Source organism: Cetorhinus maximus, chromosome 19, assembly GCF_964194155.1.
Source record: "Cetorhinus maximus chromosome 19, sCetMax3.hap1.1, whole genome shotgun sequence".
In the NCBI taxonomy this organism is placed as follows: Eukaryota; Metazoa; Chordata; class Chondrichthyes; order Lamniformes; family Cetorhinidae; genus Cetorhinus; species Cetorhinus maximus.
Window position 1 is genome coordinate 93618869 of NC_135897.1, and position 27897 is coordinate 93646765.

A 27897-nucleotide genomic window follows, 5' to 3' on the forward strand; every position below is an offset into this window, starting at 1 on the left:
ACGTTTGTAAAAGATTGTCATCAACAGAAGTCAAGAAGTGTGAGTATTTGAAAGTGTATCTCACCCGAGCAGATAACTCCAGCATCTTCTTTATGATTGCAGTCGCTCTCAGCCCATCGGCCAGCCGGACATTCCCACAAAACAGAATCATTCGCTGCACACGTCAGATTATGTAGCCAGATAGGCCCCGCTCCTGGGCCAAACCACCCGGAAACGGTTGCATTTAGAGCCTGTCCACACTTCAGCTGGTTACATACAACATGGGCGTTTGCTAAATCCCAGAAGTCATCACACACAGTCCCCCAGGTTCCGTTGTAGTAAAGTTCCACCCTTCCGGCACAGCGACTTCCACTATCTGCCAGTCTTACCCGAATATGATCTGCAGGACAGGAATGGTTATATTCAACAGTATCTAGTTCAGGAAGCAGTTCTTCCAGGTTCTTAATCGATTCATTCCCAACACTGTTGCTTTTTTCTTACAGCGATTAGTTTGCTCCATTTCTGTCAAAGTGTTGTGGCATTTTCGTCCATTATCAGTTACGATGCAATGTTGGCAATGAAAACTAACTGCATAAAATTGTCGATTGCAGCAGCAAAATAACGTTTAAAATAACGAATAAATCTATGAATTTAAAGTGTAATTTCAAGCTGCCGCCAGGGATTCGGCGGCGCCATGTCGGTTTCCTCCATTGCTCAGAGCGTAAAACAAAGAAACATCCCTGATCCATCAACTCTATTGCATTGCTTCAAATATTGCTCCATGATTTATTACTTAGATGTAAGCAGAAGTATCTCATCATATTATTATGAAATGAATGAGAAAAAAACATATGATTAGAAACGGGGATAGAATGGTTGTGTCTTCGGATTCATCGGGGACCGGACATCTCGCCCGGCTTCATTTATAAATTAAATCTGACATTAATTCAACGTCATCCACTTGAGCGACGAGGATGAGTGGAATATTAAAAGCCTGGGGCACTGTTTATGATTCCTGTCAGTGTGACACTTCCTTTCCTTTCACAATTCATAAGCATTGTGAAGTGTTTACAGCAGGGAAAAAGGCCTATCGAACCAGCACCTCTTTGTCGGTGCTTATGTCCACATGGGTTCCCTCTTGCCCCTCTACACCTACTGCAATCATCATATCGTTCCCAGCATTTTCTCCCTCATACGCTTATCTAGCTCCCCCTTGCACCTACAGTTCATCTCAACAATTTTGTGTGGTCGCGAATTTCATGTTCTAACCATTCTCTGAGTCAAGAACTTTCCCCTGAGTTCCCTATTGAGTTTCCTATTGACTCTCTTATACTTATGGGCTTTTTCTCCAGTCCTAGGAGCAAAAGCGTGGGTTATTGATGGGTATATTGTTAAAACGCAATATTCGGGACAGGTTGAATTAGATTTGTAAAGAAGTTCGTACCAGAGCAAACCACGCCTACATCTTCTTCCGTAGACAATTGCTTCGCTTGTGTAAAACTACAATTCCACAGGAAGGGTTCGCTTCCATTGCATCTGACATTGCTGATCCACAATGGCCCAGCGCCTTTTCCAAACTTTGAGTGGTTATAAACACTTATTGCAGAGCCACAGTTCAGCTGCCTGCATACTACATCTGCATCATTGAAATTCCACTCAGTGTCAATCACTCTCCCCCAAAGACCGCCATAATAAACCTCCACTCGGCCATCACAAACACTTTCTCCATTGGCTAGCCGCATCTGCCATTCTGCATCTGTAAGAATGCAATTTGGTAATCAAAGTTCATTTAGTGTTTTACAAATTCACATTCTAAACATACATTATAAATATTAATGCTTTGCGCGATTTGTCATTGCCTGAGTTAACATAAACGAAATATGCTGCAAAAAGAGAATCTTGGGGCATATCAGCTGTTGAAAGAAAAATAGATTGAGCTCGAGAAGCTTCGGTGGGAACTGCTCCGGTAAGGATGTTAAGAACTTTTACGGGCAGGCAAAACGAAAGAAGGGAGAAATATCGTCAAATATCAAACTGCAAGTCATGCTCCTACTTTCCTTTTTTATTCCAATGTTGGTGGGTGTCGCTAGCAAGGCCAGCATGTATTGACCTTGAGAAGGCGACATTTTGCCGCGTTCTTGATCCCACTGCAGTACAATGTGCTTGAGATACATCCGAATTGTTGTTAGGAAGGGAGTTCCAAATTTTGACCCAGGGACATGATGAAACGACGAAAGCATTCCAATTCACGATGTGTGAGATGAAGGGCAATTTGCTGATGGCGCTTTCCAGCGCGCCTGCTGCTTTTGTTCTAACAGAAGGCAAACGTCTCGGGCTTGGGAGATGCTGCCATAGGGCCTTTTATGAATTCCTACAGTGCATCTATGAGCTCCCAGGTCTGCTCTAGGTCGATACGATTTAGCAAAGTGCTCAGGGCACACAATAATCGAGGGCGTCCTCTGTTTGAAGACGATACTTCATCTCAACAAGAGCTCTGCGGTGTTATACATTGTTGCCACAGTGCACTGACGATGAAGGGAATGCATGATTAAGGTCGTTCAGTGGCTGATAATCAAGTGGGCTGCTTTGCCTTCAACGCTACAGCCGAGATGTTGTTGGGGCTCATAGCCTTCGCTCATAGCCAAGTATCCAATGTACTTATTGGTTTCTTAGTATTAAATGCACCGAGTTGAATTGGCTGAAGACTGAAGACTGTGCCCTCAGAAGGACAAACTGGACTATCAAATCTGCACTTCTAGCATTCTCTCGCTTTAATGTTGCAACACCACACCGAGTTCCCTCATCATTGAGGACGGGAAAATTTGTTTAGCGTCATCCAACCGACTGGAAAGGAAGACGGCAGTGATTTGATCAGATAACTAAGGGATAGCTTCACTGTGTCCATAACAATGCATTCACGCTTTAGCATGTACGTGGTCCTGTGTGGAACCGCTGCAGTCCATGTGGTGTAGGCACACCCACAGCGTTGTTAGGAAGAGAGCTCCAGGATGTTGACCCAGTATCACTGAAGGAAACGTGATATAGTTCCAAGGCAGGATGATGAGTGACTTGGAGGGGAATTTTCAGGTGGTGGTGTTCCCCTGCATTTGCTGTCCTTGTCCTTCTAGGTGGTAGAGGTAGCGGCTTTGGAAGGTACTGCTGTAAAGCCTTGATGAGATGCTACAGCTCATCATGTAGATGGTGCGCTATGCTGCCACTGTGCTCCAGTGGTGGAGGGTGTGCATTGTTTGTCCTGGATGGTTTCAAGCTTCTTGGGTGTTGTTGGAGCTGCTGTCATCCAGGCAATTGGACAGTATTCCATCACACTCCTGACCTGTGCCTTGAAGATGGTGGGCAGCCTTTGGGGACTCAGAAGGTCAGTGAATCACTGCAGAATTACCAGCGTCTAACCAGCTCTTTTAGCCAGAGTGTTTATATGGCCACTCCAGTTCAGTTTCTGGTCAGCAGTAATCTTGGATGGTCATAGTGGGAGATTCAGCCATGGCAAAATTTCAGGGATTCAAGTTTCGCTTCTCTCTTGTTGGGGAAGGTCATTGCCTGGCACTTCCGTGGCACAAATGTTAAAGGCCACTGAACTGACTAAGCCTATATGTTGTCCAGATCTTGATCCACATGGACATGGAATGCCTCAGTATCTGAGAAGCCACAATGGTGTTGAACATTGTGCAATTATCATCGAAGACACCTACTTCTGACCTTATGATGGGAGGAAGGTGAAGAAGTGAAGACGATGAAGCAGTTGAGGGTGATTGGGCCTATGACACTATTCTGAGGAACTGCTGCAGACATGTCCTAGAACTGAGATGACTGATCTTCAACAACCAACATCATCTTCTGTTACGTTAGTTATGAAAGGTCCCCCGATTCCAGTGACAGCATTCCTTGATACCACACTCAGTCAAATGCTGCTTTGATATCAAGTGTGGTCACTCTTGATTTCAGCTGTTTTGTCAAAGTTTGACCGAAGAGGTCAGAAGCTGAGTGGCTCTACCAGAAACCAAATTAAGTGTCAGTGAGCAGGTTATTGCTGAGTAAGTGCCACTTGATAGCACTGTCGACGACAATTTCCATTATTTTGCTGATGATCGAGAGTAGGTTGATGGGGCGGTAATTATCTGGGTTGGATGTGTCCTGCTTTTTGTGTACAGGACGTAACTGGGCAATTTTCCACATTGACTGGTGGGCGACAGTGTTGTAGTTGTACTGGAATTTGTTGACCAGGGATGCAACGAGTTCCGGAGCACATGTCTTCTGCACTATTGCAAGAATTGTGTCAGGGTCCATAGTCTTTGCAGCATCCAATGCCTTCAGTTGTGTTTTGATATCACGTGAAGAGAATCATATTGGCGGAAGAGAGGCATCCCTGATGCTGGGCGCCACAGGAGATGGTCAATGTAGATCAACCACTCGCACCTCAAGCTGACAATGTTTGCAACTGCTTCAGCCTTGTCAATTGCACTGATGTGCTGGGCTCATTTAACCATCCACCATCATTCACGGCCGGTTATGGCAGGACTGCAGTGCTTAATTCTCATCCTTAGGTTGTAAGACTGAATCACAGAATCTTAACGGCACAGAAGGAGGCCAATCGGCCAATCATGTCTGCTCAGGCTCTCCAGATGAGCATTATGACCTAGTGCCATTGCCCTGCCTATTCTCCATACCCTTGCAAACTGTTTTTATTCAAATACCCATCTAATGCCATCTTGAATGCCTCGATCGAACCTCATGCCACCACACTTCCAGGCATGGCATTCCAGACTGGAACCACTCGTTGTGTAAATAAGTTTCTTTCTCACGTCACATTTGCATTTTTTGCAAATCACTTTGAATCTGTGTCCTCTCATTCTTGATCCTTTTACAAGTAGGAACAGTTTCTTCTTATCTAGTCTGCCCAGCCCCTTCATGATTTTGAACATCTCTATCAAATCTCCTCTCAGCCTTCTTCTCTCCAAGGAGAACAATCCCAAAGCCTCCAATCTATCCTCATAGCTGAAGTTTCTCATCCCTGGAACCATTCTATAGCATTCTATAGCATTCTATAACCTCCTCTGCACTCTCTGCAATATGTTCACATCCTTTACATTATATGGTGCCCTGATCTGTACACAATATTGCAGCTGAGGCCTAATGAGTGTCTTATATATATTCAGCATCGCTGCCCTGTGCTCAATGCTCCTATTAATAAAGTCCAGGGTACAAAAGCTTTATTAACTGTTCTCTCCACCTGTCCTGCCACCTTCAATTGTCTATGCACATATACACCCAGGTCTTTCTGCTGCTGCAGAAATTACCCCTTCAAAATTACACCCCTTATTTTATGTTGTCTGTCTAGGTTCTTCTGACCAAAATGCATCACCTCACACTTCGTCACATTGAACTTCATCTGCCACCTATCTGCCCAATCCACCAACTTGTGTATGGCCTCTCGAAGCTCTACACTGACCGTCCCATAGTTCACAACACTTCCAACCTTTGTATCATCCACAAACTTTGAAAATGTCCCCAATCACACCAAGACCTAGGCCATTAATATATATCAGGAAAAGAAACGGTCCCAATATTGATTCCTGGGGAACTCCACTACAAGCCTTCATCGAGCCCCCTAAATGACTTTTGACCATTACTTTCTGCTTTCTATTTTTCAACCAACTTTGTATCCAGGTTGCTACTGTCCCTTTTATTCCATGAGCAATACATTTTCTCACAAGTCTCTTGTGTGGCACTGTGTCAAATGCCTTTTGAAAGTCCATGTACACCACATCAACAACATTGTCCTCATCAACCTTTTCTGATACCTTTTTAAAAAACTCCAGCGAGTTAGGTAAACACAATTTCCCCCTTAGAAATCCATGCTGGCTCTTCCTTAGCAACTCATATTTTTCTATGTGACTACTAATCCTATCCAGAATAATTGTTTCTAGAATCTTACCCACCACTGAAGTTAAACTAACTGGTCTGTAATTGTGGAGCTTATCCTTAATACCTTTTTTGAACAAGAGCGTAATGAGTGCAATTCTCCAGCCCTCTGGCACCATCCCTGAGTCGAGGGAAGGCTGAAAGATTGTAGGGCCAGTGCCCCTACAATTTCAACTCTCAATTCCTCCAATACCCTCGGATGCATCTCATCCACTCCCGGTGCTTTGACTACTGCTTAGCTCTGTGTACCGCATGCTGCTCCTGCTCTTTGGAATGCAAGACGTCCTGTGTTGTAGCTTCAGGAGATACGGACCTCAGTTTTCAGTATACCCAATGTTGTCCCTGGCATGCCCTCCTGCACGCTTCATTGCACCAGATTTGCCTCCCTAGCTGTATAGCATTGGCAGAGCTGAGGCTACGCTATGAGGTTACAGATTGTGGTTGAATACAGTTCTGCTATTGCTGGTGAGCCACAGCGTCTCTAGTTTTAAATTGCATCCATTCAGAAACAGCAAAATCCAATCTTGAACATAACGCTCGTTCCCCAGCAAAACATTAAAATGATAAGGACTGAATAAAATGTTGCTCAGTGAAGAAACAGATGAATCGTGAGTAAGAGGAATACCAAAACAAGAGTAGAACTTACAGCTCCCTCGAAACTCTTCTCCCATTCAGTGAGGTCATGGTTGATCTCTGTTCTATCTGGACCCGCCACCTTTCATTTATATCTCCTAATATCATTGACTAGCAAAAACCTATACAGCTCAGATTTAAAGTTATTATGTAAACTGGCATCCATTTTTGTTATTGAACATAGACCCACATTTTCCAACACTTCAAATTAAGAACTATTTAATTACCTTTCCTCTGCAAAGCCTCGCTAAAATTTAAATTTGACGTCCCCTTGCCCGAGACACCGCTGCCAGGAGAAAAAAAGTTTATTTTTTTCCACCTGATCAAGTCTCCCAAATCAAAATCACATCACTCTTTCTGTGTGGAAAAGTACAGAGACCATTTTATTTATGTCATGCTGATAAATAACCCTTGGGCTCTGCTCATAAGACCATAGACCATAAGACATAGGAGCAAAAGTCGGCCATTAGGCCCATCCAGTCCGCTCTACTATTCAATGAGATAATGGCTGATCTGAAAATCCTTGTCATGAAGCAATTCACAGAATCACAGAGTGCAGAAAAGGCCCTTTGGCCCATCGAGTCTGGACCGACATGTGAAAAACACCTGACCGACCTACCTAATCCCATTACCAGTACTTAGCCTATAGCCTTGAATGTTATGACGTGCCAAGTGCTCATCCACATACTTTTTAAAGGATGTGAGGCAATTCGCCTCCACCACCCTCACAGGCAGTGCATTCCAGACCGTCAACACCCTCTGGGTAAAAACGTTTTTCCTCACATCCCCCCTAAACCTATTGCCCACCACCTTGAGCCTATGTCCCCTCGTGACCGACACTTCAACTAAGGGGAACATCTGCTCCCTATCCACTCTGTCCATGCCCCTCATAATCTTGTACACCTCGATCAGGTCGCCCCTCAGTCTTCTCTGCTCCAACGAAAACAACCCAAGTCTATCCAATCTCTCTTCATAACTTAAATGTTTCATCCCAGGCAACATCCTGGTGAATCTCCCCTGCAGCCCCTCCAGTGCAATCACATCCTTCCTATAATGTGGCGACCAGAACTACACACAGTACTCCAGCTATGGCCACACCAAGGTTCTTTACAACACCAACATGACCTCCCTACTTTTGTAATCTATGCCTCGATTGATAAAGGCAAGTGTCCCATATGACTTTTTCACCACCCAACTAACATGCCCCTCCGCCTTAAGAGATCTATGGGCACACACGCAGAGGTCCCTTTGTTCTTCAGAACTTCCTAGTGTCATGCCGTTCATTGAATACTCCCTTGAAAAATCATTCCTTCCAAAGTGTATCACCTCCCACTTTTCAGGGTTAAATTCCATCTGCCACTTATCTGCCCATTTGACCAGCCCATCTATATCTTCCTGTATCGCAAGACACTCAACCTCACTGTTAACCACCCAACCAATCTTTGTGTCATCCGTAAACTTGCTAATCCTACCTCCCACATAGTCATCTATATCGTTTATATAAATGACGAATAATAAGGGAACCAACATATATCCCTGTGGTCCGCCACTGGACACTGGTTCCCAGTCACTAAAGCATCCTTCTGTCATCACACTCTGCCTCCTACAACTAAACCAATTTTGAATTCACCTTATCAAATTATCCTGTATCCCATGTGCATTTGCCTTCTTTATAAGTTTCCCATGTGGGACCTTGTCAAAGGCTTTGCTAAAATCCATATAAACTACATCAACTGCACTACCCTCATCGACACACCTGGTCACCGCCTCAAAAAAATCAATCAAATTTGTTAGACATTACCTCTCTCTGACAAAGCCATGTTGACTATCTCTAATCAAACCTTGCCTCTCCAAGTGGAGATAGATTCCCTCCTTCAATATTAATGTCTACAATATTTTGGAAAATATTATTCTTTTTAAATAAATGTTTGGTCTGCTGGTATGGCTTATTTAGATTAAAGCCAACCAGTCGAGGTACTTTGATATGTACTAGTTTGATATGGAAGAGAGACAGTGTGCATTTCCATTTTTTGAATCGAACATTCAAGTAGCGGGGTGAAAACGTGAGGCCTTTCTGGCACCTAACAAGCAATATGTTTATGTTACTATTAAGATTTAGTAAAATGAATGGGGTTTCATTGTTAAAAGGTAAAGTTCAAAGAGACTGGTGAGACAATGAGAATTTGAACTCAGTCAGTGATGGTAGATATTACTTCAGTTATTTTTGGGTGTGCAGACAGACGAAATGTAGGATCAAAAGGCAGCTGCAAGCCTCCAACTGGTTGAAAAGTGAAAAGAACCTCATTCTGAATTCGGATTGTGAAAATGCTTTGGTTAAATCCATGGTTTGCTGTTGCTTTCATGGAGATTAGTTTGGATTTTTAAAAACTTTATGATAGTAGTAATTTGTAGCCATGTTTATATATATTTTTAACTTGCATAAGCTAATAAAATGTTTCAATTAGTTTAGTGCAATACCTCAAGAGCTGAGGGTCTGATTCCTGAGTTTAGAGTCGCAAGTGAAACATAACACTTAAAATTATAGGTTATGACAGTTGTTGCAAGTCTCCCTCTGGGATTTTTAAAAATAAATCAGCTTTACCAACTACATCGCCCATAACAATCCTCAGCTCCACTTTCCTGCCTTTTCCCCATAACCCTTGATTCCCTTACTTCTCCAAAACCTGTCTATCTCAGCCCTGAATACACTTAACGACTCAAGCTCTACATCCCCCTGCGGTCAACAATTCCACAGATTCACTATCCTCCGAGAGAAGAAATTCCTCCTCACCTTTGTCGTAAATGGGAGACTCCTTACTCTGAGATTATTCACGCTGGTCCAAGACTGTCCCACGAGGGGAAACAACCTTTCCAATATCCTGATGAGCTATGCCAACATATTCTTCCTTAGTGCTCAGAGTGACGTATGGTGCTCCAGATGTACACTCTTTCTGAGCTACCCACTTTGGGCTGTGGTGCAGACGTCAGCTGACATTGATTTAGACCCTCCCATGTGGACTGAGACATGTAAACCCATTTCGGATTAAGGCATATGCCGCCAGTAGGATCAGAATTTTGCACACTCACTTGGCATTGAAGCGCACAGAACTACTGAACACTTAGGCATAAATATCAGCTTGGGCATAAGGTGGAGGCACCCCATTGGGACTGAAATACACACAGCCCCTAGGTCACTTGGAACCGAACCATACAACCAATTTGGGACTTAGGTGTGCACGCTCACCTGAGGCCGAAGTACAAATATCTACTTGGGACCAAGATATCTGCGCCCACTTGGGATTCAGATGCACACACCTGGTTGAGGCTGAGTTATGAACGCCCGCTTGAGATGATGTCAAACACATTGTCTTGGAATTGAGTTATACCACCCATTTTGAACGGAGATTTCAACAGACCTTTTGTGCTTGCACTGATCCAATTTCGTATTCGACTCACCCGTAGGGGTTGTGCAGTGTAATACCGGACTCCTCAGAAAGTATTAGATAAGATTCATTTCAATATCTGACAACGAAGATGAATTGAAGTGCACTAATTAACCCTGGCATCCTAGTCACGCTCTCTCCCAATTAAACAAGGCGTCATATCACACGTAATCGAGAATTCTAACAAGCAAATAAATAATAATGCAATTAAGAGTAAATTTGACACTTGACAATGAATGGATCACCTACCAGAACAGATGACTCCAGCATCATTTCTGTGTGTGCACCGTTGGTGCCCCCAGGATGAAACAGGGCAGTCGCTCAAACGCAACTCCTTGCCGACACATTCGATGATATCAGACCATATCGAACCGTTTCCCTCTCCAAAGAATGCGCCCCCTGGCGTTGATATCACAGTCCCGCAGCCAAGGTGATTGCAGGTGACAGCCGCATTCTGTAAATCCCAGCGGGTATCGCAAACTGTACCCCAGGTGTCACCCAGTAGCAACTCCACTCTTCCTGAGCAGGCGCTCTTGCCACCAACTAACCGCGGTCCATTTTGTCCTTTGTGCAGAAACAACGAACGTTATTCAGCTGCTTAATTCCATTGGAAAGACTTTTATCCAAGTGCACCAAACGGAATTGCTCAATAAACAAAAGCTCTATATTTGCGCACGGAATGAATTTTGAACGCTGCAATGAGTGAGTTATCATGACGAAAAGAATTCTCAACGTTTCCGCAACATCACTGTAACATTACTGCACTGAACCGGCACAGAGAAGCGAATGGTTTGCTGAGAAACAACAACTAGGACAATTGTTAAGGTCTAAGATGAAGAATTGAACTCCAACGTGGAGGATAATACCAAGAATAGAAGAAGGCAACTAGTTTTATTGATCAGCTGACGGGAAGCTTTGGACTTTTATTGGCCCTTGTTCCGTGAAACAAAATAGAATACTAGAATAGGAGGATGTTGATAGGTTCAAAGTTCTGGAAAAGATGGAAATAAAATGGAAAGGATGCGATCGATCTTCCGTTGAAACGCTGGGACATTTACTGTTCCGATCCTGCTTTTGGCGGAAAAGAACAAAATCCATTGGAGTCTGAGAGGCTTTTAATGTAATTTTGTCAATCTCCAGACTTTACTGGCATCTGAGCTTCGAGAACCTATTATTTTATTGTTTGCTGGTGCATCGATATAGGTTTCCTGAGTTTATTTTAAACTGTAAGTGTTTTCGTGGAGGCGGGGAATAAAAGATTTTGATTCAAAAGGAAACGTGAAATCACTTCCTCATTTCCAATCAACAATGTCAAAACATCAAGTGCAACTTGCGTCTCATACTGAGCATCAGCGATGTTTCCCCGATAAATGACAGAGGTGAAGAGAGGGACGGTAGCGAATCTATAAGAACGCTTGCACCGATTTTAAGTTATCTGCGGTACATCTGAATTCTGGTGTAGGTAGGAATGAAACGCTTACCAGAGCAAATGATACTGACATCGTTTCTGTGCGTGCAGTTGTGATGATTTCTTGGTGAAATGGAGCAGTCCCAGAGAATGGCCTCATTGCCGTGACATTGATATGTATCGTGCCAAATGGGACCATTGCCCTCTCCAAAGAAAGCCCCTCCAGGTACTGATATTACATCCCCACATTTCAGTGACGAGCAAACCACACGAGCGTCCTGTGAATCCCAATGTGAGTCACACACAGTCCCCCACGTCTCTCCATACTGTATCTCTAATCTTCCAGAGCATCCGTCAGCTCCACCAACCAGTCTCGGCTCTATGTGTTCTGTTGATTTTAAACAGATCGTATAAAGTTTTCATCATGATTTCTTTAAATATATAGCCTAATGTCACATTTTTTTTCCACCAGAATTGCCGTTGTGTTCAATCCCGCAGTTCACGATGAAATGTAACGAAATCTTTCACAGCTCTTCCAAATGGTTTATTTCCACGAACCATCTGGTTCAATTGAATATGTTTAGTTTCATCGAAACATAGAAACTAGCAGCAGGAGTAGGCCATTCGGCCCGTCGAGACTGCTCCGTCATTTATTATGATCGTGGCTGATCATCCAACTCAATAGATAAAAGCTAAAAACTGCGGATGCTGGAAATCCAAAACAAAAACAAAAATAAAATACCTCGAAAAACTCAGCAGGTCTGACAGCATCTGCGGAGAAGAATAGAGTTAACGTTTCAAGTCCGTATGACTCTTCAACAGTTTTCCACGTGCTCAGCGATTAAATCTTTTATAATGGACTCTAGAATTTTCCCCACTACCGACAAAAGGCTGACTGGTCTATAATCCCCTGTTTTCTCCCTGCCTCCTTTTTTAAATAGTGGGGTTACATTAACTACACTCCAATCTGTAGGAACTGTTCCAGAGTCTATAGAATGTCGGAAGATGACCACCAATGCGTCCACTATTTCTAGGGCTACTCCCTTAAGCGTTCCGGGATGTAGATTATCAGGCCCCGGGGATTTATTGGCCTTCAATCCCATCAATCTCCCCACTAATACTGATTCCTTTCAGTTCCTCCCTGTCACTAAACCCTGTGTTCCCCAACATTTCTGGTATGTTATTAGTGTCCTCCTTTGTGAAGACAGAACCAAAGTATGTATTTCAAAATCACTGAGCTCTGAACTCATTTAATATTTTCCTTGGAATTGTAACCTTGCCATGTTATTTCTTCAATCCCATTGACAAAAATAAACCACAAGGAGTCGGCCTGATATCACTGTGAAACGCAATCGCATTTTCTCACACAGGCGAATGCAATGTCACGATGTTATGTTTACGATTTTAAGCTTCAAACCATCTGTTTGGATAAAGCGATTGTAATTTATAAAGTGTAACTGTACTCGCTAATAATTAAGTGTCAACACCCTAGAGCTCCGTACCTAACAGCTTTGTGGGTGTACCTACACCACATGGATTTCAGTGGCTCAAGAAGGAAGCTCACCACCTCCTCCTCAACGGCAATTAGGGATGGGTAATAAATTCTGGCCTAGCCAGCGAAGTCCAATAATCGTTTACCAGTTTCTAAAATCTGTTACAATAAAATGTTACAACTATTAATTGTAATCAATAAAGATAGCATTTTACTTACATCCGCATTTAGTACCTTGAAACTGCTGCAGTTTAATTTGGAGGCTATTAAATAAGTCATTAACTCGTTAATATAAAATTGTTCAAAAATGGTTAACAAAGAGCATTGAGATTACAAAGAATTGTACTCGTCGTACACAAGTTAGTATTTATAGAGACAGCATATTTTTTATCAGAAAGGATTACGTTGAACACATTTTCTTCTCTCATTTTTGATTGGGTACCTGTAGACAATTATCAACTTGGCAGAGCTGTTTATGAAGCACAGCACTACATTGTTATTATGAGCAAATCTATTTGGCGTCAAAAACGATGAGTCTCCATCCTTAATTAAACCATTTACCTGGCCATAACACGGTGCTGGGTATGCTGTACAATACTGCGTTGCAGTATGCCAATAATTGGATCTATGTTAAAGGGCGTTATGTAACTAGTGGAATGCCACAGGAAATCAGTGCTGGATCTCAATTATTTAGAATATATAATAATGACTTAAATGAGGGAAGTGAATGTACTACCACCACGTTTGTGGATGACACAGAAATTGATGGGAAGGCAAGTGCTGAAGATGGCACAAACAGTCTACAAAGGGATATAGGCAGGTTAAGTGAATGGGCAAAAACTTAGCAGATGGAAGATAATATGGGAAAATGTGAGGCTATGCACTTTGGCAGGAAGAATAGAGGAGCTGACCATTATTTAAATGGAGAACGATTGCGGAAGGCTGCAGCACAGACAGATATAGGAATCCTTGTGCATGAATCCCAGAAAGTTAACTTACAAGTTGAACAGGTAATAGGGAAGGCAAATGGAATGTTGACCATTATTTCAAAGGGAATGGAGACTGAAAGTTGGGAAGTTTTGCTAAAACTATAAAAGGGACAAGTTAGACCACACCCTGAATACTGTGAAAAATGTTCGCCCCCTTATCTAAGGAAAGATATACTGGCATTGGTGGCAGGCCAGAGAATGTTCACTAGGTTGATCCCAGGTATAGAGGGATTTTCTTATCAGGAGAGGTTGAGTCGCTTGGCCTCTACTCATTGGAGTTCAGAAGAATATGAGGCGACCTCATTGAAACATATAAGATTCTTAGTGGTTTTGAAAGGGTAGATGCTGAGAGGTTGTTTCCCCATGTGGGAGCGTCTCGGACCAGTGGGCATAATCTCAGAGTAAGGAGGTTGCCGGGGGTGGCGGGGGAGGGGGGGGGGGGGGGGGGGGTGGGGGGGGGGTGGCGGTGGTGAGTTGGGTGAGGGGAGTGGGCTTTAAAACGGAGATGAGGAAGATTTTTTTTTCTCAGAGGGTAGTGAACCGATGAAATTCTTTACCACACAGGGCTGTAGAAGCTCGGTAGTTGAGTATATTCAAGGCTGAGATAGACGGGTTTTTAATCAGCAAGGGAATCAAGGGTTATTGGGAAAGCGCAGGAAAATGGAATTGAGGATTATCAGATCAGCCATGATCTCACTGAATAGCGAAGCAGACTCGATGAGCTGAAGGGTCAACGTCTGCCCCTACGTCATATGGCCATGTGATTTTCTGGTGGTTCGTAGAAAGTATTATAAAATATCAATTAATTTCTTCTGAAGCAAACTGGCTGTGCATAGTGATACCTTACAGAGGGCAGAAAGGCGATTATTGGGCAAATCACCAGTCAATTATGCCTGCAGCCCGTACTGCTGTAAATAACACCACATGAACTGCAGCCGTTCAAGAAGGCACCTCACCACCACCTTGTCAAGGGCAATTAGCGATGCGCGTTAAATGCTGGCCTAACCAGCGAGGCCCATATCCCATGAACGAATAAAATAATGGAATTTACTTGATGTGCATCATTTCTATTATGTTGCTCACCTGCACTAACCGCATTTTCATAGGGAAATAATATGATTTTATTACGAAACTATCACCCACTGACCGCAATTGATATGAAGATGCCGAAACTATATCAATTTTTATTACCTAGCTACCTTCCGGTCATTGAATGTTGCTGGGGAAATAGGCCAACTGCAATCTGGAGACTCTGCTGTAGTTTGGGAGTAAATTAAAATCACTAGCCCCTCTGCCTTGGTTGTGACAGCGGTGGTAATATTTACTCTGCTTTATTTTAAACCAGAGAAAGGCTGCCCTTCTGCTTTATATTCCTGATCAAACGACAGCAAGGAGGGACTATATAAATAAAAAAGGAAAGATTATAAATCCATAAATTATAATGGATCATTATAATCTGCTCCTGAATCTGAGCCCTTCAAAGTGAATTTAGTTAATTCTCAGTATTTTAAAATGGGAAGTTTTTGCCGAATTTGTTCGATGTTGCCAAGTGAAGTGACCTTCTACTTTCTAAAATAATAAAGACAGGAGATTTACCTGAACACACGACACCAGCTGCTTCTTTTTCCTTCGAACAGTTTCTGTGAGCCAAACGCTTGACCTCACATTTCCAGGGGTCGTCCTCTGTGCCGTTACAGCGAATTTCAGCATTCAATACAAGCCAGTCACTAATCCCAAATTGGGAATCTCCTGATGCTGATACGGCGTAGCCACAGCCCAGGTATTTACAAAAAACATGAGCTTCGTTCATATCCCACATTCGACCACAGAGAATACGCAACTCACGGAAGCTACTGGCTTCAACTCTCCCAGCACAAGGGCTACCTCCACCCTTAAGCACCGCATTTTGCTTGACTGTTGTGGGACAAATTTCAATTTCAGATTATTTACTTTAGCAATAATACACTGATTTGAAATAAGAAGCAGGGAACCGCCTGTTCAAACTCATCTATGCATTAGATTTAACGCCCAACCTTTCAAGTGTAAATTATATCGTGTAAAAAGATGCATTTACAGCGCAAGTTAGCTCTATATTTACCGGCATAACAGAAGCATAATATGTGGTGACCAACATAATCATAACGCATGGGGCGCAATATAATAACATAGGAGTTAGAGCTATAAATAGAGCACACCGATAACAGGCAATTAGTGTTTTAAAAACAGAACACGGGACAGTGCAGGCAGAGAGAACTATAATTTGGAAGCATGAATAGGAGAGGCAAGTGCCTGAATGATTAGAAAGTTTAGTGGAGGAGAACAGAAGCAGCACATTTAGACAAGCCGGTAATATGGCAGACAAAATCCTTGGTTGGAGTATTAAACAAGCAGGGTAATACCCCGGTTGGAATGACGTGGATGGAAACTGTGGTGGACTTTACCTCATCCCAGGTTCAATCAAAGCTAAAAGCCTGCTTTTGAAACATGAATTGCTTTAAGATTGATAATCTGGAAACAGCCGTTACTCTAGTGTGTCGAATGATCGACTGTTTGTTGTGGCATTCCAAGCGAGTCAAATGGAGGCCTTACGTCAACTGGCACGACAGCAAGTTACGTAATTGATAGTCAAGGTTCTTAGTGAAGTGGTGTTGCCATTTTCCTGGACCAGAAAGCATGTTACATACATGGGTTTGAAATTAAATTTCACTGGAGGCGGCACACAGTGGCCGAGCAGTTCTCTCTGGGGCTCACAACGCCACCAGCAGGGAAATGAGGGGCACCCATGCAGTCATCTGCTCTAAACGGCGCCCCGCAGCTAGCATTAGAAGCACATGAAACAGCACTATCCCGATGTGACGTAATTTAAAGCACTGATGTGAATGAAGTATTCTGAATTCCTGAAATCGCAACTGCCCCAACCCATTCTTTCGTCGAGTCACTTGCACAGTGCGCGCACTGGGCCTAATCTTGCCAATCCCCTTCCTTACCAACCCACTCCTCCGTCAGGTGATCCTGTAGAATCTACCCCCACCTCTACTCTGCACAGTCTCTCCGGAGCGTCTTTTATGAGCGAGCCCCTTGCTATTCATGAGCTTGTTGTGAATGATTGCATCAGCATGTCCTTCAAAGAAACATGGCTGAGGGAAAATGGTGCCTTTCTCCTGAATGAAGTTTCACTTACTGTTTATATCTTCCACTATTTACCCAATCAGAACTATTTTGGTAATGTTTTGTTGCTTAGCTCCAAATCTTACTTTGGTGTGGCCCCTGAGTCCTCTGGAAATTCCTCCTCCTTTCTGCATCTCACTTTGTTCCACCCCATTAGTTCTAATTCAAAATCGCCATTTTTCATCGCCATCTCAAACGCGGTTAAGCATTTCTCACTGAGAGGTCTTCACTACTTTCCACACCCTGTGCACCAAACTACTTTTCATCCTCAGTGCCGCTCATTAGAATTCATTCTATATCTCAGTTCACCACACTCGCTCTCCTCTTTGCCCATTGCCCCCTTATCCTCCCTAAATCTCTCCCTCCTTGGAAGTTCTCGAATTGATATTTACGACTACACCCTTGACCTTGCCATCTCACCTGGCCTAACATAGATACGAACATACAAATTAGAAGCAGGAGTAGGTCAATTGGCTCTTCGAGCCTGTTCCACAATTCAATGAGATCATGGCTGATCTGATTGTCATCTCAAATCCACATTCTGCATACCCCCGATACCTGTGCCTCCCCCTCCCACCCCCCAACCCTTGTTAGTCATGAATCTATCTACGTCTGCCGTAAACATTCATTAGCCGTGCCTCCACCGCTCTCTGGTTAAGCGAGCTCCAAAGATTCACGCTGTCTGAAAGAAATAAAAATCTTCAAATCTTCGTTATAAATGGGAGGTCGCTTTTAAAAAAAAACATGTCTCTAGTTGTAGTCTCTACCACAAGTGTAAACGCCCTTTCAGCATCTACCCTGCCAAATCCCCTCAGGGTTTGATATGTTTCAATAAGATCACCCCTCAATCTTCTAAACTGCATTGGACATGGGTCCAGCCTATCCAACCTTTCTTCGTAAAGTAACCCCATCATCCCAGTTATCAGTGGAGTGAACGTTCTTTGAACTGCTTCGAACGTATTTTATCTTTTTCTTAAGTAAGGGGACCAATGCTGTACACAGTGCTCTAGGTATGGTCTCAAAAACCCCACGTACATCTGTAGCAAAACATCCTTACTTTTATATTAATTTTCCCTTGTAATAGCAACAACATCTTGCCTTACTCGCCCTATCATACCATCGCTGCTAAGACGACTGCTGATCACTTCCTTTTATAACTCTCCACATATATGAACGTTTCACAACCCAACTCTACTTCTTTCTGCATGCACCCTTGCAAACAGATGTCCCCAATGCAGTTATAGCCACATTTCTCCAAATTGCAACTGTTTAGCCGTTGCCCCTCCTTTGACCTCGACGTTTCATTGAGTTACTGACCTCCTCAATAACATTCTCAACTTTGATGACCTCATTTCCAAAAATGGCCATTACGTTCTCTCTCACCTTGGCTTTTCCACCCTGGTACGCCCCTAATCTCAAACCCCTTGAATTCATGGGAAGCAGACTTGAAACAACACGGTGAAAAATTTGTAAAGCCAGCCAGTGACACATCTGGCTGAACCAGGTAAAGAACTATCGAATCTTACGCTCGTCTGCTAAACCTGCTCACTATTTAAGAATCATACTGGAATGCTAAAAAAAACAAACCCACCTACTGCTTATCGACGGCAATCCATCTTCATAACCAAAATCTCCTCTCTCTGTTCCAACATCACCTTCAAAAATAAACATGTGGAGCTCATTGATTTCTTTAACACTGAGAGCAAAGCCATCGATTAGCTGTCTTTGCCTCATTCATACCATCCTCTTACCTACAGAGTTAAACTTAAAGTCTCCCTTTGCCCTATCCCAAAACTCGCAAATCTATCCAGTTGATCTCATATCATGCTCACGTCTTCTACATCTTCAATTTGTCAACCTCCCGCTTCGTTGCTCGTTTTCCCACTGAACTGCTGGCCACCCAACTTGAGCACCATGTTAACCCATATTGTTAACTGTTCTCTCTCCACAAGTTTTTCTCCTCTTTCCTTTAAAACTGCCAGAAACATACCTCCTCAAAACAACAAAACTTGACCCTTGCAAACTGCCATTCCATTTCCAACAACACTTTCCTCTCCAAACTCCATGCACGTGTTGTCAACTGCCAAACTCATGCCAGTTTTCTGGAAATCTATTTTTACACCCCGACAATCAAATTTTCCACACCCCTCCTCCGCCAGCAGAGAGTAACCAAACCAAATTCATGAATGTTATCCCATGTGACTTTGAAAAAGGTTAACTAACCCTCCTTTTCTACTTAATCGAACTGCAGCCTTTGCCACGTTGGCCATATCAGGCTCCCGCAAAGCCTCTTCACTGTCATCATTGTGGGACTGCTCTCACCTCGTTTCTTATCTATCAAATCATAGCCAGACTATCTCTTGCAATGGATTCTGTCCCACAATCGCACTGTTACCTCTGGTGTCCCCCAAGTATCTATCTTTGTTTCCCTCTCATTTCTAAGGTAATCAATGCCCCCCATGACATCATCCAAAGGCATAGCATTAGTTCTCTAATTTGCATGGGCATTACTCAGCTCTACCTTACCACCACCGCCATCGACACCTCCACAGAAGCTAAATTAACAGATTGCCTATTGGACATCGTGTGTTTTGGAATTTTAAAGCTTCGGGCATAAGCAACTGAAGGCACGTCCATCAATGGTGTGGTGATTAAAATGGTTGATGCTCAAGGGTCCAGAATTAATATACTGCAGAAATCTCACAGGTTTGTAGGCCTGGAGGAGATTACAGAGTTAGGGAAAGGCAGAGCACGGAGGGATTTTAAACCAAGGATGACAATTTTAAATTTGAAGCATTGTTGAAAGGGGAGTTGGTGTAGGTCAGCGAGCATAGCCTGATGAGTGAATGGGATTTGGTGTGATTAAAGACACTGGAAGTAGTTTTTTGTATGACGTCAAATTTACGAATGGTAAAATGTTAGAGGCTAGACAGGAGTGCATACAATTGGCCTGGACTAACGATGAGAGTTTCAGCAGCTAACAAGCTAAGGCACAGGCAGAAAAGGGTGATTACACAGGTGGAGTCAAGTGATCTTAGGGTTTGTACAGCTATGTGTTCAGAAGCCGAGTTTGTGAAGAGCCCAGAGTTCAACCTTCGACAATTTCACTGGAGAGGGAGGGAGCTGGTGACTGCGGAGTGAAGTTTCTGGTGGGGGTAAAGGCGATGATTACAGCTTTCCCAACTTTTCATTGAATACGATTTCTGTTCATCCAGTACAGGGTGTGGACATGTAGGCTGACAATTGAGAGACTCTGGAGGTGTTGAGAGGGGTGGTTGTGGTGAGGTGAAGCTGCAGTCTCACCATCATAAATGTGGAAACTTACTTTTGGGGTTTCGAATGATGTCACCAAGGGAAAGAGCGTCGATTCGAAATACAAGGCAGCACAGTAAAAACGTTCTACCTCGTTAGCATAAATGGCCCCTGACGCACACTGGATGGCTGTCATGACTACCCAAGCGAGATTGGGAGATCAATGTGGGACTAAAACGGGGAATGCAATGGATTTCTTTTTGAATATGTTTCATGCAAATGATCAAAATACATGAAAGAAAATATTGAACACTAATGAACAATGGAACAAATACCTTTACAGAGGATGCCTACAACCATCCCACTTTCACAGTTCATCTGGCCCGAAGCGCTAAATCGACACTCCCAAACTGAAGACTCATTTCCACTGCACTGAATGTTATCCAACAAAACAGGTGCTGTATGTTGTGAGATGGGACTGTTTATTGTTGTGTGATACGAGGTGCACCCAAGTTGCCTGCAGACGACTTCTCCAGGAGCTGAATCCCACCGACTGCTACAGATGGAGCCCCACTGACTTCGATAATTAAACTGAAGTTCTCCTACACATGGGGCGTCCGGGCCCACCAATCGCACGTCTGTCAAATCTGTTGAACATTTAGGGTAGGGAGGACTGTAATTATGTGAGCATGCCCATACCGATCTGAGATAATAAGCTTGGAATGGTTACAAACTACTTTGACATTAGATACGAAAATTGCCTTTTGCTTAGAATATTAAAAATACATTCTGCTCTAACTTGTAACTTTGTTCAGCATGTACATTTGTGCAGAAGGGAAATAACTTGAACAAAATCCCTTTGTTGGCGCTACTTATGAATTTTAACTCTGATATTGAATATTTTCTCTTTATTAATCTTCAGACTGTGTCATGGCCAACTGAGATGGTGCGAGATTGGCACGACACATGGCACCGGCAGTGCCACACACATCCTGAACAAAAGAATGAGGCAACTTGTATTGAATGGGACTACTTCCCATTAATGTGCAACTAAAGGGCAACTAATTCTGAGTCTCAGCACTTTGATAAATGCGCATCAATCTACCATGTTAAGCTTATTGCTTTTGTTAAGGGTTGGGTCAGGAATTCCACTTGAGTGGGTACTCAAGTTAGGCAGGTTTATACAACCCAATGTTAACGTGTCGGATTCCATTTGAGTTCACAAGCTTGCGTTGACTCGCAATTCCCTGTAGCGCTATTTGTAGTGTTTGTTATGTGCAAAGTGCACAAAAATGGCAAGATACGCCGCCAGTCATTTCTATTGGTCTCATGTCAAGTGTTGGCAGCTCTCATAATAGGTGGGCACTTAGGCTGGTAAAGGTTGCACGTCACTAGCATTTAGTTTAGAAGTTTAGGGAAGAAATTATGAAGTCATTGTTTTGAAAATTCGACTTTATTAGTCAAATAAAATTACTGTAGGGCCATAAGCAATGCCGCTTATCATCACATAAGTCGTTTTTGAAGTTTTTCGAGACCTTTTTTGGGCCGCTCTAGTAAGAAAATGTAAGATGTGTAAACTCCGTTCAATATGACGGAGAGATCTCAGTGCCTTCTTCAGCTTCAATTTCTACGGCAGTTGGGCAAGAGTTTTCGCATCTTTTGCAAGAGGCACTGCCGTCACACTGCAGGGAAACACGGCTGAGAAACTGCCAGTGAGGGTCAGCGACATCTTAATTGTTTCTCTAAAACGAGCTCATGTTACATAGCATTTAATGGGTTTTGTTCGGAAAATTATTCAATGTTTGTGTAGCCTCCTGCATTTATCATGCCTGTCACTTGCCCGGTTTCGGACCTGAACTCACGATGTCTTTAGCTTACTTAAGTTATCCATCCTACTGAAATATAATGGGGGATAGTTTTCAGGAGGTTGAAGGAGCACTCCGCTAGGCAATCAGATTTTTAACAATGGTTAAATGAATAAGTTACGGATTCAAACAAAAAAAAAGTTTAAGACAATGTTATCAGCATAAGTAAATTGGCCGGGCAGGTGTCTGCCCTCCACTCAGAATATAACCTCAGGAAAATCAACATCCTCACTGCTCAGTAAACTAGATGTGTGACGTATACCTTCTAAGCAAGACATTTTAAGTCAATGCAACGGATTAGCTTGTTGTAGTATTTAATGTTTTCTGAAAAATTTAAATTTAAGCAAAGAAAACATTACCTTTGTCGTTCAACGGTTTAACTGTAGCACTTTGACTGGGAGGTTGTAGAGATGATCGAACTGCTGAGACTGAAGTACAAAAAAGGGGACGATTTACATTCTGAAAATCTAATAAAAACAATCAGTTAGTAGTATTAAATTATTGAACCCGAACACTCCCATACCCAATTCGTTCCTCATTAAATTTCTTTATTTCCACTTAATGCCTACGTCCACATTATACTTGTGTACAAAATAAAATCACATCAGACCAAGTCAGGGGAAAAAAAAAAACACCCTTTTAGTTTCAATAGCAGTCTCTGGTAATTAATGCAGAAATGTTATTGCGTGAATAAATTGTACCTGGTCTGCCGTCTTTCGAATTTTGTGTCTTGTAGCGGATAGGGACATTTATGGAGCCTCCCCCTCCTGTTAGTCGTTGGTTATTTAATTGCACAACACCATGAACGACTTGATGTGGCATGCGATTTGTGACCCTGGGTTGTTTTGCCAGGTAATGAAGGGTGTTGTTTTTTGTTCAAGGAGATCACATATTTAAGCATAATTTTCGTCGAACCTGTCTTGGTGACAACGATGCTTGAAGGCAATGGCTGGACAGAGGAGTCTACTACAGCTGACTTTAGTTGATTCCAATGTTCTGAACTTGAGTGGATGTGTGAAGAATTTTGAGATTGGCTGTCAGCTGCACTTGGATAATATTTCTTCAGTCTGGCTGCTTTAGGGGTCAGACATTAATATTCTTCTCTTGTACTTTTGGATCTTGTGATATTTTGGTGAGAGATGTATTTTCATTACCGAGTCACCAAGTCAAGGTATCAATGCCCTGCACGGATCGAGTGATACCGACATCATTTGGATTTTTGAACAGAAACAATGACAGGTTCCGAGAGTCATCTTATTTTAAACATTCTCATTAAATAACAAAAGGACCAAGAGAGGCTTCCAAAGGAAACGTGGCAATATTCCTTAGTGTATGTTTGGAATTTGCATGATGGTGTCAAACCGAACATAACGATTAAGACAAAATAATACAAAATCCAGCGGATGTGGATGCTGCAAATGTGAAACAAAAACAGAAAATGCTGGAAACACTCAGCACGTCCAGCAGCATCTCTAGAGACAGAAACCGAGTTAACGTTTCGAGTCCGTATGACACTTCTTCAGAGCTCTGTGACTAGTGGATTTATTCGTACAGTGTACCACATGGGTAAATGCCATCAGCGGTATTATTGAAGCCCCGGTGATGTAATGGCTGAGGGGACATTATTGTCCCGTAAGTAGGTGCACAAAGGACAAGAAAAATGCTGGATGTCAACAGCTTAATTCACGATGAAGGGTTGTGAGGGTAATAATAAAAACAATAAATATAAATTGAGAGCTATGTACAACAGGAGGCATAATCGTTATTTGAAACAAAAACAGGTCTAGCAGCGTCTGTGGAAGTCCTCAAAATTTACTCCAGAACCCTTGGAATTAAGCCACACTTTGGCAAGGAAGTCTACTGCTGATTACGACCTAACATCCTCCCTCAGCTGATGAAATTATGCTCCTTTATGTTGAACATCTCTTGGATGAAACATGGAAGGTAGCAAGGGCACAGGCTATAATCTGGGTAGAGGTCTTCAATAGCCTCCACCTAGAGTAGCTCGATAGCACCATTAGCACTCAGCAGGCTAAATCCTGAAGAGCATATCTGCCAGACTGGGACTGTGGCAGGCGATGATGGAACCAACAACAGGAAAAAAATAACAACTTCACCTCTTACTCGCCAATATTCCTATCAAAGAAGCTTCTATCCATGACAGTATTAATAGGAGTGACCACTACACAGTCATTATGGTGGTGAAGTCCCATCCCCATTCGGAGGCAACTTCTGCCATCTTAAATTGAACAGATTCAAAACAGACCCAACCACTGAAAACGTGGCATCTATGTTCCTCTGTGGACCATCAGCAGCAGAAGAATTGTATTCAACCATAATCTGTAACCTCAAGAGCTGGTATATACCTCAGTTAACAATCAACATGAAGTTAGAGGATCAACATTGTTTCAGCGAAGAGCTTGGGAGAGCATGCTAGAAACAATGCCAGGCAACCTAAAAGTGGGGTCCCCATACGGTGAAGTTACAATGCAGGGATAAATATATGCAAAACAGATGAAGAAGCTAAGTCACTCCACAGAAGCATACCAGATCAAAGTTCTGCATTCTGGCCAAATCCAGTCACGATTGATTGTGGACAATAATGTAAGTAAAGTAAGGATGAAGCTCCATATGTATTCCCTTTCGGAATAATTAGGGAGGGGTGCCAGCGCTACAGTCCTAATAACAATGAAGCATTTGCCACCATATTCAGGCAGAAATACCTTGAGACCCTCAGCATCACAGGAGCCAGTCTTCAGCCAATTTGATTCTTTCCACGTGATATCAAGGAACGGCTAAAGAAACAGTTTTCAGCAAAGTCTGTGGACATTGACAGCATGCCAGTAGTAGCCCCGAAGAACTACACTCTAGAACCAGTTGTGTCCCAACCCAAGCTGTTCCAGTACAGCTACAGCAATATGGACATTTACCGAGGTATATCATAATCACAAAAGGTAGGACAAATCCAACCCAACTAATTATCACCCTATCAGTCCATTGTCGATCACCAGCAAAGTGGCCGAAGTTGCAATTGACAGAGCCACCAAGCAGAACTTGAATAGCAATAACCTACTCCCCGATACTGAGTTTGGTTTCCACCAGAGCAACTCGGCTCCTGACCTTATTATAGCCTTGGTCCAAACATGGAAAAAATGTGTCAACTCAAGAGGCGAGATGAGCTTGACTACCCTTGACACCAAGGCAGCATTTGACCGAGTGTGGCATGAATGAGCCCTACAAAAATTGAGTTAATGGGAATCGGGGCAGAACTCCCAATGAGTTGGAGTCATAACGAGGATTAAGAAATATAATCGTGATTATTCGAGTCCAATCATCTCAGCCCCGCGTCATTGCTCCATGAGTTCTTCAGGTTAATGTCCTAGGCCCAACCAGATTCAGATGCTTCATTATTGACGTGGTCTCCTTCGTAAGATCAGAAGTGGGGTGACCGCTGGTGATTGCACTGTGTGCAGTAATATTATCAACTACTCAGATACTGAGGCAATGCATTCGCTCATGCAACATTATCTGAACAACATTTAGCAGTGTGATGATATGTGGTAAGTAACATTTGTGCCACGGAAGTGTCACACAATGGCCATCCCTAACAAGCTAGAGTGAAACCATCTCCCCTAGACATTCACCAGCATTTCCATCGCAGAATCGCCCATCATCAACATCCTGGGTTTACCGTTGACTGGAAAATTTAACTGAGTTCGCCTTACTGCCTCCCAGTCAGAGGTTTGTAATTTTGCAGCGACTAAATCACTTCCTGACTTCCCAGAGCCTGTCCACCATTTACAATGTACAAACCAGGACTGTAATGGAATGAGTGCAGCCCCAACAATACTCAAGAAGATGGGCACAATCTAGGGAAAAGCCGCCCTATTAATCAGCACCCCTTCCATGACATTTAACATTCACTCCTTCCAGCACTAACAAACAGTGACGGAAGTGTGTACCATCTACAATATGCACGGCAGCAACATATCAAGGGTCCTTCAAAAGCACCTTCCAAACCCCTGACCTCTACGACCTAGAAAGAGAAAGGGCAGCAGGCAACAGCACCATCTGCAAATTCCATGCAAAGATACGCACATTCCTGTGTTGGAGCTGTAGCGCCGTTCATAAGCTGGTGCTTTGTCAAAAGCCTGGAACTCCCTTCCTACCTGCACTGTAGTTGTAACCTACACAAGATGGACTGCAGCGGTTGAAGGAGGCAGCTCACCACCACCTTCTCAAGGGCAACTAGGGATGAGCAACAAGTGATGGCCTTGTTAGCAAAACTCACATCCGATAAAAGAATAGGAGATATGTTATTTATTCAACCAACCATGCAACTGCAAATTTTTCATATGGTATGCGCTTAATTATCATCAAGATCTTATTTAATTTATTTTTTTGAGGTGATGTCTGCTATTCACGTAGTATAGTGCATAGAACAAACTCTGTTAAATAATGCATATTTTCTTTCTCGGTTGTTCTTCGCGGATTCGTGAATGAACGTTAACTTGCGGCTGGATACAAACCTGCCTTAAACTGAATCCTGGTGAATAGTGTTTGAACCCAATGCTGACCTTGGAGCTAATTTTAAAGTAGTTACATAATTGCTATTAAGAAATCAACTGAGATACCATTTTTAATGGAGTTTTGAATACCGAGTCTTGTGCGAACCAGCATTTAACTGCAAACGTTTTTATTCCTGCCACCTGACGGATGGTATATATTTTGGATTGTGTATGAACCTTTCTCCCAAATCAGCCGATGAATGCGCCGCAAGCCACGTACAGTATCGCAACTGCTCGCAGCAGGAGCGGAGAATTGGTGATCCCGTTGACACCCCGACTTCGAGCTGCCAGTGTTTGAGATACACTGGGTGAGAGCCCAGTGAAGGGGTTGCTATCTCAGTGAGGGGCGAGTAAATTTGAATATCAAGCTACTAGATGTGAGATTAAAAGACGTGTTGTTTCATTCAGTTCAGTGAACGACCTGAGGTAAGATAGATATTCGGATTCTGAGCTATGCTAATTCAGACAACCTGTCAGTTTTGGTAAATGATATCGATGGGTTCAATAAAGGGGAGACGATGGGCATTAACAACGCACATGCGGAGGGACATGTAAATTGGGAGCAGGAACACGCCGCCCTCTCGAGCCTGTTCCAACATTTGATAATATCTGGCGGATCTCATTGTGCCCTCTACTACCCTGCCTAGCCCCTAAGCTATTTGACTCTCTTGCCAGTCAAGAATCTATCCAACTTAGCCTTCAAAATAGTCAGTCACACTGCCTCAACTGCATTCAGGGGACGAGAAATTCACTGATCAAGGATCCGCTGAGGGTGAAAAGCATCTCCTAATCTCTATTTTATATGAGAGAGGCCGCTTATTTTTAAACTGCGTCCCTTAGTTCTCGTCACTCCCACAAGGGGAACATCCTTTCAGTATTCATCATCTCAAGTCTCCTCAGGGTCTGATATGTTTCAAAAAGATTCTAAACTCCACTGGATGCTATATCCTCATAAGAGAACACCTTCAGGCCAAGAGTCAGTCGTGTGAACCTTCTCTGAAATGCTTCCAAGGCTTTACATCAGTTACATTCATGGAACAAAACGGCGACAGTTGCTTCACAGGAGCGTAATCCGGCAGAATTTGATACAGAAGAGCGTAAGGGGTTTTTTGAGGATTTAAAAAGGCTTAATCAAAGAAGGGGTATTTTCCAGGGGCATC

At 43.0% G+C, this 27897-nt stretch overlaps 1 protein-coding gene across 1 annotated transcript in view; it reads right to left on the reverse strand.

Moving 5' to 3' along the window:
- Positions 1–27897, reverse strand: part of LOC144694113 (scavenger receptor cysteine-rich type 1 protein M130-like) — a 123967-nt gene that overhangs the window by 10428 nt on the left and 85642 nt on the right. The window contains exons 15-21 of the mRNA XM_078564471.1: positions 22529–22597; positions 18648–18707; positions 15481–15798; positions 11477–11791; positions 10245–10559; positions 1424–1735; positions 65–379 (exon numbers count right to left, since the gene is read on the reverse strand). Coding sequence (XP_078420597.1) covers positions 65–379; positions 1424–1735; positions 10245–10559; positions 11477–11791; positions 15481–15798; positions 18648–18707; positions 22529–22597 — 1704 coding nt within the window. The remainder of the gene's footprint in view (positions 1–64; positions 380–1423; positions 1736–10244; positions 10560–11476; positions 11792–15480; positions 15799–18647; positions 18708–22528; positions 22598–27897) is intronic.